We start from the raw sequence: 11,967 nt of genomic DNA, 5'->3' as shown, positions 1-11,967 counted from the left end.
ACAGCTTCAGGCCAGCGCGTAGTCCTGTCCACCACAGTGAAGAGGTAGGTGAACCCATGGGAGGGGGGTAAGGGACCAACCAGGTCGACGTGGACATGGTCAAATCGTCTCTCCGGCACTGCGAAGCGTTCCAGGGGCGCCTTAATGTGGCAGTGTATCTTAGCCCGCTGACAGGCAACACACGAGTCGGCCCACGCTTTCACGTCTCTCTTAAGTCCCTCCCACACAAACTTAGCAGAGGTCAGGCGGATGGATGGCTTACCGCCTGGATGAGAGAGGCCGTGCACAGCTTCAAATACAGGGCGTCTCCAGCTGTGCGGGACGATGGGCCTGGGCTGTCCTGTGGAGACGTCACACAGGAGGGTGACACCTGTGTCGCTGAAAGGAACGTCCTGCAGGCGGAGCCCCGTGTTGGAGGTCCGGAGACGGAGGATGCTCGGGTCCGTGGCCTGGTCAGCGGCCATCTGTGCACAGTCCAGGCCTAGGTGGACCGCTCCAATCACTGCCCTAGAGAGGCAGTCAGCTACCTGGTTAGACTTACCAGCGACGTGCTGGATGTCGGTAGTGAATTCCGAAATGTAGGAGAGTTGTCGCTGCTGGCGAGCGGACCATGGCTCGGCCGTGTTGGACATGGCAAACGTGAGGGGCTTGTGGTCCACGTACGCAGTAAACTCGCGGCCCTCTAGCAAGAAACGGAAATGCCGGACGGCGAGCCAGAGACCGAGGAGTTCCCTGTCAAAAGTACTATACTTGCGCTCTCGGGGTGTAAGCTGGCGACTGAAAAAGGCCAAAGGCTGCCAAGCCCCCCCCACCCACTGTTCGTGAACCGCACCAACAGCATAGTCCGATGCATCCGTGGTTATGGAAATAGGCGCTGTAGGTGAAGGATGCGCTAGCAGGGTAGCCTGGGAGAGCGCAGCTTTAGTCTCGGTGAACGCACGTTCCCGCTCTGCTGTCCAGTCGACCGCCTGGTTGGGGGACATGCCTTTCAGCGCCTCGTACAGTGGCCGGATGATAAAGGCGGCTCGGGGAATGAAGCAGTGGTAGAATGTCACCATCCCGATGAACTCCCTGAGCGCACGAGCTGTTTGGGGGCGGGAAAGGCCGCCACCGCTTCCACCTTTGAGGGCAGGGGGACTGCCCCGTCCCCAGTGATGCGGTGCCCGAGGAAATCAATGGCCGTCAGCCCGAACCGGCACTTCGCCGGGTTGACGATCAGCCCATGCTGGCTGAGGCGTGTGAAGAGGGCGTGAAGATGGGACAGGTGTTCTTCCTCGGAGGCACTGGCGATGAGTATGTCGTCCAAATAGACGAAGATGAAAGGAAGGCCACGGAGCACTGAATCCATCAGCCGCTGAAAGGACTGGGCCGCGTTTTTGAGTCCAAATGGCATTCGTAGGAATTCAAATAGGCCGAATGGGGTAGTCACCGCTGTCTTGGGGATGTCCGAGGGGTGCACGGGAACTTGATGATAACCACGGACCAGGTCGACTTTTGAGAAGACGCGTTTGCCAGACAGGTTTGCAGAAAAGTCCTGGATATGTGGGACAGGATAGCGGTCGGGCGTGGTGGCGTCATTTAGTCGGCGGTAGTCCCCGCATGAGCGCCAACCTCCATCAGGCTTAGTGACGATGTGGAGTGGGGACGCCCATGGGCTGTCAGAGCGGCGGATGATCCCCATGCGTTCCAGGTGCTCGAACTCAGACTTGGCAATGGCGAGTTTGGCGGGGTCGAGACGCCTGGCTCTGGCGTAGACCGGGGGCCCCTTCGTAGCAATGTGATGCTCCACCCCATGCTTAGCGGTGGGTGCAGAGAAGGTAGGCTGGGTGAGGTCAGGGAACTCAGCGAGGAGGCGGTTGAACTTGTCTGCCTCTGAGAGAGAGTTGGCTAGACCTGCATAGGCCGCTTCCCTCCGCGTACATGCAAAGGAGGAGAAGGTTAAGGCATCGACCAGACGGCTGTTCTGAATGTCCACTAGCAAACCGTAAGTGCACAAAAAATCAGCTCCGAGGAGGGGAAGCGTTACATTGGCCATGACGAACTCCCACGTGAAACGTTGTCCACCAAAACACAGTTCTACAGACCGCACGCCGTAGGTGTGGATAGGGCTGCCGTCAGCCGTCGCCAACTGGGGGCCCCGCTCCCCGCCCATGATGTCGACGTCAGTAGTAGGGAGCACGCTTCTCTGTGCGCCCGTGTCACAAAGAAATCGCCGACCGGAGATGGTGTCGAGGATGAAGAGTAGCCTGCTCGTATCGCCAACACTCATGGCCACTACTGAGTGTTGGCCCTCTCGTTTCCCGTCGGCCTGTAGTTGCAGGGGGAACGGCACCGTTTAGCTTTCGCACCAAATCGAGCGTGGTACATACAGAGTCCAGAGGGCTTGTAGCGGTCTGATGCTGTGGCGCCACCGTCGGGCCACGCCCGCGATGTCGGCGGGGGGCCAGTGAAGGTAGGAGCCAGCACCCCGGCATGGGAGGAACGTTGTGTAGAGACGAAGAATTGGTCAGCCTCCTTTGCCAGCTCACGGGGATCAGTGATGGTGGAGTTAGCGAGCGCAGTCTGGACGTGGGGCGGCATGTTGCGCAGAAACAGCTCCATAAACAGGAAACATGGCTTTTCTTGACCCAGTAGGTTTAACATTCTGCTCATTAGCTCCGATGGTTTGCCATCTCCCAAGCCCTGAACTGCGAAGAGGCGACGTGCTCTCTCCGTTGTTGACAGTTCAAAAGTATCAAGGAGGAGATGTTTAAGTGCGGCGTATTTACCATCGGCCGGTGGGTCGGTTATGAAACCGCTTATCCTGGAAGCCGTAGCGCACCCCAGCGCTGCCACTACGTAGTAGTACCTGGTCTCGTCTGCTGTTATGTCTCTGAGCACGAACTGTGCCTCGGCCTGTGTGAACCACTTAGCCGCGGAAGACTCCCAAAACTCCGGCAGTTTAACTGCAACGGCGTTCGTAGCCATAATGTGTGTGGTTTCAGAAAACTTATCCGAAAACCGACGTCGGGGTCACCAGTGTAGAGCCGAAGTAACGGAGAAGACCGTAGGTTCACACTTTAGCCGTGTAGGCAACTTTCTTTAATCCACGGTAAATCAGAGAGACAACAAAACCACAGCTCGACTGAGCGGAGGCGGCAAGAAGAACCAGAAAACTGGCTGGACAACCATAACTTAACCCTGCGTTAACCTGCCAGGGCAACCATGACTTAACCCTTAGTTCCTGGGTTGAATTCTGTCCCCAATACGTGTCCACCACAATAGTGTCCCCCAGAGAAATTTAATACAATTGATTTAAGGTAGTTCTGAGGTCTGTTTGTGTAAACTTGAGATTATTTTTGTTTCAAAAACTGTTTACTCGTATGCAAAGTATGGCTGCAGCCTGCATACTATGAATTATATAGCACTGCCGTTTGAATTGTTATGATATAATGTTTACCTTGTGACTAATTCTCAAGACTCAAACTATGTTTGCACTACACTGATCTTTTTTTCTTACATATTACTGCAAATATTACAAATATTTTACTGCAATTTTATTTTATATTCGAATTTTATTAACCATTTCCTGAAAATGTATTATCATAAAAAAAAATCAAACATGAGCACTTAACTGAATGTGTGTACTATACTTGACCTGTAAAACTCGAATATTTGAGCAACGGGATAATTTGGATACCCTGTCAAGGTGGTAGGTTTCCGAATGGGAATCCTTAAGCCAATATTTCTGTTTACTAATGTTAGATTTGGAGGGATATGCGCGCGGATTAATTATATATTGCGGATCAATTATAGACGCAGGACTTCTTTGGCAGCTGTGCTGCAGTGGGGGAGGGAGGGGGGCTGTGATGACGTAAGCACGTCCCCTCCTACAGCGGTGCGAGAAAATGGACGGGACCAAAAATAGCGGAAACATGATCAGCTAGGACGTTGAAATGGTAAGTCGTATTTGGATACGCAGTCATTAAATGAACCGTATTTGTCGCCGGGCAAAGCTTTCGTCGTTAAAGTTTGACGTTTACGTTATTATTCGAGACTAAAGCTGTGAGCAAGTGACCGAGGCTGCGCAGGAAAATACCGTTGTGTAGCGCTACCTCGCAAATGTGTCCGTGAGTCAAATGAAAGGGGGGGGGGCAAAGGGGGGGGGCAAAACAAATGAAATGTGAAAACTCATTTATTCATGTGTCACGACCCAGTAAAGTTTTCGATATCTGAAAGATGATTAATCCAGTAGAAATCTGTAGTACATGGAACACGTTCATACCCATCAAATAGACATTTTAGTGCATCGTTCATTAACGTTTATCTTAAAAAAAAAATCAAAAATAGGCAGCTACAAAAAAACTGAGAATGAGAATTAATTAGGTCTAATAACCTGAAAATAGGCTCACTCCGGCTGACCTCTCTTCCAAGCCTTGGAAGCCAAGGTATGATGACAGCACATATGCTGTCACGCAGCTTGATGAGAAAGCGTGGGGCTCAGGCTCGTTATCAAGGTAGGGGAGACAACCAATTGAGGGTGTGGTAATTGGCATAGACCTACAAATGTCACTGCTGCGTTCATAATGATTGTAAATGTATTCATGTGGTGGTTAAATTATGTGTTAAAACTTATTATTATGATTTTTTTTTAATTATTATTACGAAGCAGGGACAACGGAGCCAGAGGATAGTGATCTTCGGGTCCGTCTTCCTCCTAACAACACTCCTCATCCTCTACAGTTCCAACAGTGGAAATGATATGCTGTCAGGGTCATTCCGTATTGCCAACAGCCATCATAAGATCAAGGCCACTGACCTGAAGAAATGGGCTGGCAAAGAGGGTTATGTAACCGTCTATGGAAACAAGGTACTGGATGCACGCATGCACACACACAAATAATCCATTGTTATTTAAACTGTCTTTCAGACACACGTCCTTAATGCTGCTACGGGGAGATTCTCACTGATCATTATCACTCTCACTTTAATTCCGATGCCTCTGTATGTTTTCAGGTCTGCCACATGCTAGTGCTCAGAGTACGCAAAGTCTGCAGATGGTTCAAAATGCTGCAGCTAGAATCTTAACTAAAGCTAGAAAAATTTGACCGTATTACACCAATTCTTGCCTGCCTTCGTTAGCTTCCTATCCATGTTAGATCAGACTTCAGGGTGCTTCTGCTGACTTATAAAATCCTAAATGGGCTTGCCCCATCTTTACCTGTCTGATCTCCTTAAACCGTACATTCCATCTCGAGCTCTCAAAATATAGGACTCCTGTGTGTACCCAAAGTTAAAAAGAAGTCAGCTGGTGGCAGGGCCTTTTCCTATCAGGCTTGTGGTCTTGTGGAATAACTGCCTGCTGCCATCAGACAATCAGAGTCTGTTGCGTCCTTTAAATCCAAACTTAAAACTCTTCGCCACAGCCTACGATTAGTTGCCTTTAAGTTGAGCGCTTCACAACCTGTACTGCATGGCGGGTCGGTTTCTGTCTCAGTGAATTTACCAACCGCTGTTCTGCCGACAAGATTATGGCATATTGACTATTGCAAACTGTTCTCTCCTCTCACGTCTTTTCTCTCTCTCTGAATGATGTCTTCTCCTTTCTGTTCTTTTGTGTGTGTGACTGGTGTGACGTGAGTCTCCCCTGTGTGCATATGTAATCTGTCCTCCTCCCAGGTCTCGATGGTGACAGTGGTTCCGGCCTGGACACTGCTTGGTATCCCTCTCATCAGATTTGTTTTTATTATCTTATAAATCCATATAATTTTGTTATCCTGTTTCAATTTTATATCCTCTCACGTCGATGTGTGAGTAATGTTTTTTGTTGTCTCGTTTCTCACGTATGTGAATGATGTGATGTGGGTCTCCCCTGTGTGCATGTGTTGTCTGTACTCCTGTCAGGTTTACATGGTAATGGTGGTCATGTGGCTCAGGTCCTGGGCTGTTCCAGTGGCATCTGGTCACTGCTTGGCATCCTCCTCATCATATTCTTCATATATTTTATAATTCCATTGTAATTCTGTTATCATCTTTCACCGTTGTATTCTGTAAGTTGTGTAAACACAACATCCATTGCACGTCTATCCATCTTGGGAGCGATCCCTCCTCCGTTGCTGTTCTTGAGGTTTCTTCCTATTTTTTCTCCCTGTTAAAGGTTTTTTTTTAGGGAGTTGTTCCTTATCAGATGTGAGGGTCTGAGGACAGGATGTTGTGTTGCTGTAAAGCCTACTGAGGCAAATTTGTGATAATGGGCTATACAAATAAAATTGACTTGACTTATATGACCGACATAATCAAATGAGATCATCAGCTGACGGTCTCGTCTGATGAGATTAGACATTGCTATGCAATTATCTCAAATGCTTGTCTCCAGATATGATTCCCCACGAAATCTCATTTCACAGTAAGTTGTACCGTGGACAAAACCCTACTGCTCTTGTCCAAATTGACATGCACAGTTAACAAAAAAAAATCCCCTACTCCTCTTAGCAGCTTTATGTCAGAAGTCATCATTGTCACTTGATCCCTGTCATTCTGTTTTATTGAAAAAATGATTCAAAGTCTGCCTTTGTCTTGTGTGTTTTTAATCAGTATCTGTAGTGTAATCAGGGTAGATGGCAGGTCTTTCACCCAGTAGGGCAGATACAAGTTTGACATTTGAGGCGGTTTACTCGTTGCTGAACAGTGGGTTTTATTTCAGCAGGAATACTGTATTGTTGTTCCCCCCCCCCTTTTCTCCCCAGTTGTACTTGGCCAATTACCCCACTCTTCCGAGCCTTACTTATACTTGTGTGCTTTGTTCTATATAATGCTTATATATAATACTTATGACACTATTACTATTTATTATTATATACTTGTTTATTTTTATTATAATTGTTCTATTGTAGTTATTTTATTACTTTATTATTATTAATTACAATTTACTTTTATAATACTTATGTGTTTTGATTTGTCTATAGGTTATTGTACATATAATATGTGCTTTAAGATTTTATTATTCATTTCTTCTTCAGAGTATGACCTTGCATTGCCATAACTGTGCACTGGTGACAAGCTCCAGTCACGTCCTGGGCACCCAAGCAGGAGAGGAAATCGACCACACAGAGTGTGTTATCCGTATGAACGATGCTCCCACCTTGGGATACGATGCTGATGTGGGGAATAGGACCTCCTTGAGGGTGGTTGCCCACTCCAGTGTGTTCAGGGTGGTCCGGAGGCCAGCCGAGTTCCTGAACCGCACAGACAACAGCCCTGTCATCGTCTTCTGGGGGCCCCCAACCAAGATTGGAAAAGATGCCAAAGGGACCCTTTACAGATTGATCCATAGAGTCAGCATGACCTACAGTAACCTGTCCTATTTCACCATCTCACCCAACAAGATGCGCAAATTTGACAGTCTGTTTCAGAAGGAGACAGGGCGAGATAGGTAAGGATCTAAAGATGGAGAGAATAAGCAAATTGATGTGGACATCTTTTAACATGTTCAGTTTTTTCAGAATATAAAAGTACTTTGATTCTATAAATGTATTTCTCTTTTCATTCATTTTTAGGCAAAAATCTCAGTCCTGGTTGAGCACAGGCTGGTTCACCATGGTTATAGCTATTGAAATTTGTGATAATATTAAAGTTTATGGAATGGTTCCACCTAGTCATTGCGGGTAAGTATGGCTCATGGATAATGATATACAAGCACATACAACCTCTTTAAAACTCAGTGCATGCCACATAATTACAAAATAGTTGTCCCTCACATGTCATTATGAAATAAATAGCCACATTTTTTTAAAAGGGTTACACCCTCTCAGTCTCAACTGGTCTTCAGTAGAATATCGAGAGCATCTGTCATGTATTTAACATTGCTGTGAAATCATTTCGGTTTGCAACAAGTTTCAGAAAAAGTCCTCGATATTTTTTTTTCAAAATGAGGGACATGGGCGTCCAGGTTGCATAGCGGTCTATTCCGTTGCCTACCAACAAAGGGATCGCCGGTTCGAATCCCCGTGTTACCTTCGGCTTGGTCGGGCGTCCCTACAGACACAATCGGCCGTGTCTGCGGGTGGGAAGCCAGATGTGGGTATGTGTCCTGGTCGCTGCACTAGCGCCTCCTGTGGTCAGGGCCCCTGTTCGGGGGAGAACTTGGGGGAATAGCGTGAACCTCTCACGTGCTACGTCCCCCTGGCGAAACTCCTCACTGTCAGGTGAAAACAAGCGGCTGGCGACTCCACATGTATCGGAGGAGACATGTGGTAGTCTGCAGCCCTCCCCAGATCAGCAGAGGGGGTGGAGCAACGACCAGGATGGCTCAGAAGAGTGGGGTACTTAGACAGGTACAATTGGGGGGCAAAAGAGGGGGAAAATACAAAAAGTAAAATACAACTAGAAAAATGCTTTTCCACAGAAAAAGCGTGTGAATGCTGAGCTGCTGAAAGAAATCACGAAAGCATTGCTGAAAATGGATAAATAGGAAAAGTCAGAAAGTCACTAGCCCACCTGAAATACCTGGAAACTGAAATGTGAAATGGCTGAATATTTTAAACGTTTTAAAGGTATAAAAAACTGAAAAATTTGCCATAATGTGCTAAATACATAAATAGTTTGATTGTTGCATGGTTTCTGTAGTTTAAAGTATGAAAAAGTGGAAGTGGTGCCACTAATAAAGAACTGCAAAGCAATAGTGTGAATACACTAATTAGGTTGGCAGTTGAGTTTCAAATTGATATGTGATGTCACAATAGGACTGAACATTCTAACAGGCAAAGTGTATGGCAGAATTGCTAAACTTTAGAGCTGAATTGTTCAAAAACTATAAAATATTTTTAACATCTGAACAGGATTCTGAAAGAGCTAAATGTCCTGAACTGTTTAAGCTTTAAATGGGGTTTCTAGCTCAAAAATACAGTTCAAAGGTGATGAGGATTTCAACCTTTCCCCATAGACTTCCATTGTTTTGAAAAAGTAGAAAAAGCTTAATATGTCTAAAAGTATAAACGATTTCAAAAAACCGAAATGTGAGCCTTAATGGGCTTAAAGAGATGAACATTTTGATACCTGAATGGTTTCAGTGGCTGAAAGTATGAAGGAGTAAAAGAGGTTGAAAGTTTGCAATAGTCCCCCATTGACTCCCATTCAAAAATTGGCTGAAAAAAGTTGAATATTTCAAAAAGTATGAAAAATCTGAAAGGGGAGCAATAATGTCCTTAATGAGTTGAACATTTTGATAGTTGAATGGTTTCAGTAGCTAAAAGTATGAAGGAGCTACAAAGTGTCAAAAAATGGGCGGAAGAAAAATATATAAATAAAGAACTGCAAAGTATTAGTGTGAATGCTGGGCATTCACACTAATGAGGGACATAATGTAAAACTTGGCAAGCCTGGTTTGACCCTGTTGTGGAAGTAATTTATTGTTCTTAGTAAAAAAAAAGAAGCTCTTACCTCATTACATGACACATTCCGAGTAAATAATTGTTTTTGCTGCTTATCTTTTAGTGTGCTATCAATGTCAAAACATTTTTATTATTATTATTTATTTATTTTTAGAAAAAAATTAGGGCCTAAGAAGATGCCCTATCACTACTACAAGCCCAGAGGGCCTGATGAATGTGTCACATATCTGCAGAATGAAAGAGGACGGAGAGGAAACCACCATCGTTTTATTACCGAGAAGCAAGTATTTGCACGTTGGGCAAAGCAGTACAACATTACTTTCATTCATCCTACCTGGTGAAAAGACACTGAATACCAGAGGAAATCTTATCCACACTCGCACAAGTCCGAACAAGCACAATAGACTGGATTGCACTGATCCGCAGTTGACCTAGCCTCTCCACATGAGCACACACGGGAATTTTCCTACGACCTTTCTATATTTGGCACATTTGAATTGCCACACGGAGGAAAAGAGTTTGTAAAGCATGTATGACTTGGATAACCAACCAAGGACATCTCTCAGAATGTTGTGGGATGTTGAATCTCTCTTTTGCGAGGTTCTGAAAATACTCATGGAAATATGGCTACCATACAAGCATCAATGTAAATAGGGGAAAAAAACAAATATAAAGATGTATTTTTTCATGTTTATAAGGTTTTTTGTTAAAAAAAAAGTCCCTAAAATACACTTATCCATGTGTCCCATGTGGAAGTGATATTATCTGTTGGGATATTTCTGAATCTACAAGACCTGCATAAACTCCTATGCAGGTCTTGAATTGTGCCAATTCAACTGAAACACACCATCGAAAACGACAGTGTCGCTCCCCAAATATGTGAACCTTAAAAAAAAAGTGTTTGTTTTGGGTCTGTTGTCCTTCAGGTTTCACAGTAAGGGTATTTTACTCCACATTTGATGAACAGGTGTGAGAAAGATCATACGGTCTGTATGTGATCTACCCCCAACGTGCCCACAGTGTTGGGACACGTGAAGATCATTAATAATAATGGAGCCGCAAGACAAAATATTATTTTTAAGGCGCACAAAATTGCATCACATTGAACATTTCACAATCTAAATTAACACAGGGATACAGACTAACACCTGTTTCATCATGTACAGAAAAATACCCTGAAAATAATGATGCTGTTACGCATTTTAAAGCACAACGTGTTGAGTTTTTATTATTTTTGGTCACTACAGACCATGGATACTGAGCTGTTGCCTCGTGAACAACTGTCTTTTTACCTCAGCGCCATTCTGAGCACACGTGGCTCGAGTTAAAATACAGAGAATGTATCAAATTAATGTCGTATTATTATTGGAACGCATGATTAGCCAAATTTAAAGTGGAGTTACAATTTGAATGGGGGATTAAGTGGTATAAACCTGCAGGTTTACTTCTTTTTTTTGGATTCCCAAACTATTTTCCTTTTTACAAGCCACCGGTTGATCTTCAACAAATGTGAATCTGCCAAGGAGGCATGTGCACGCACACACACACACGTACACACACACACTGCATAAGTCAATCAGCATGGATGACTTCATTACCTTAAGTGTTTTTTTTTTACTCCGTGATCTTGAGTTTCCTGTTAACTTATTGAAACATGACTTCACAAAAATAAATTACTCACAAAAAATGTTTATATATACAGATCTGCCCAGGGGGTTTACCTCTATCTTGAAGAGGTTTACATACTGAACTTTAAAACAAGCACATTGAGAACACTTTGGGGTTGTCCAGTATGTATTCATCCGTCTTGCTGTTATTCATTATTGATGCAAACCTCAACTCAAAGTCAGTCAACAGGCAGCGGACAGTAATGCGAGTGAAACGGCCCAGGGCAGCTTGAACTGAGGGCCTAATGGGAGTCTGTGTAAAAGCATGTGTGAGTCCTCGACTTTTAAGTCTTTTACAAGTTGTTTCAGGGCAGGAAGCTTGACGCTCATTCCTTCATAATGAAATAAAACTACTTCTCAAAATCACTGCCGTCTCCGCTGCATGATCTTCTTACCTCAATGTCTTTTTTTTTCTTTAAAAAGGTATAAACTAGGGCGTCCGGGTGGCATGGAGATCTATTCCATTGCCTACCAACACAGGGGTCGCCAGTTCGAATCCCTGTGTTACCTCCGGCTTGATCGGGCGTCCCTACAGGCACAATTGGCTGTGTCTGCAGGCGGGAAGCCGGATGAGGGTATCTGTCCTGGTCACTGCACTAGCGCCTCCTCTAGTCGGTTGGGGCGCCTGTTCAGGGGGGAGGGGGAATAGCGTGCTCTTCCCACGTGCTACGCTCCCCTGACGAAACTCCTCACTGTCAGGTGAAAAGAAGTGACTGGTGACTCCACATGTATTGGAGGAGGCACGTGGTAGTCTGCAGCCCTCCCCGGATCGGCAGAGGGGGTGAAGCGGCGATTGGGACGGCTCGGAAGAATGGGGTAATTGGCCAAGTACAATTGGGGAGAAAAGGGGTGGCCAAAAAAAAAAAAAAAGTATAAACTTTTTTTTTTTTTTAACAAAAACACCCAAGCCAACCAGTGACCTATCTAAAATG

The 11,967-nt window shown here is 45.3% G+C and overlaps 1 protein-coding gene across 1 annotated transcript; it reads left to right on the top strand.

Moving 5' to 3' along the window:
- The first annotated feature begins 3,881 nt into the window (after window positions 1–3,881).
- st6galnac6 (ST6 (alpha-N-acetyl-neuraminyl-2,3-beta-galactosyl-1,3)-N-acetylgalactosaminide alpha-2,6-sialyltransferase 6) lies at window positions 3,882–11,683 on the top strand. Its single transcript, XM_056290678.1, has 5 exons — window positions 3,882–3,938; window positions 4,649–4,849; window positions 6,999–7,411; window positions 7,536–7,643; window positions 9,523–11,683. Exons 1-5 carry the CDS (start codon window positions 3,936–3,938, stop codon window positions 9,707–9,709), a joined length of 912 nt encoding a protein of 303 aa, XP_056146653.1. The 5' UTR covers window positions 3,882–3,935; the 3' UTR covers window positions 9,710–11,683.
- Window positions 11,684–11,967: the final 284 nt, after the last annotated feature.

Source organism: Lampris incognitus, chromosome 12 (genome assembly GCF_029633865.1).
Source record: "Lampris incognitus isolate fLamInc1 chromosome 12, fLamInc1.hap2, whole genome shotgun sequence".
NCBI classification, from domain to species: Eukaryota; Metazoa; Chordata; class Actinopteri; order Lampriformes; family Lampridae; genus Lampris; species Lampris incognitus.
This window is presented reverse-complemented; position numbering and strand designations above follow the sequence as displayed.

Excerpts from the sequence above, each read along its gene's own strand:
- st6galnac6 (XM_056290678.1), top strand. Across the intron at positions 7,412-7,535 it reads AAGGAGACAGGGCGAGATAG|GCAAAAATCTCAGTCCTGGT; the intron begins GTAAGGATCTAA and ends ATTCATTTTTAG. Across the intron at positions 7,644-9,522 it reads GTTCCACCTAGTCATTGCGG|AAAAAAATTAGGGCCTAAGA; the intron begins GTAAGTATGGCT and ends ATTTATTTTTAG.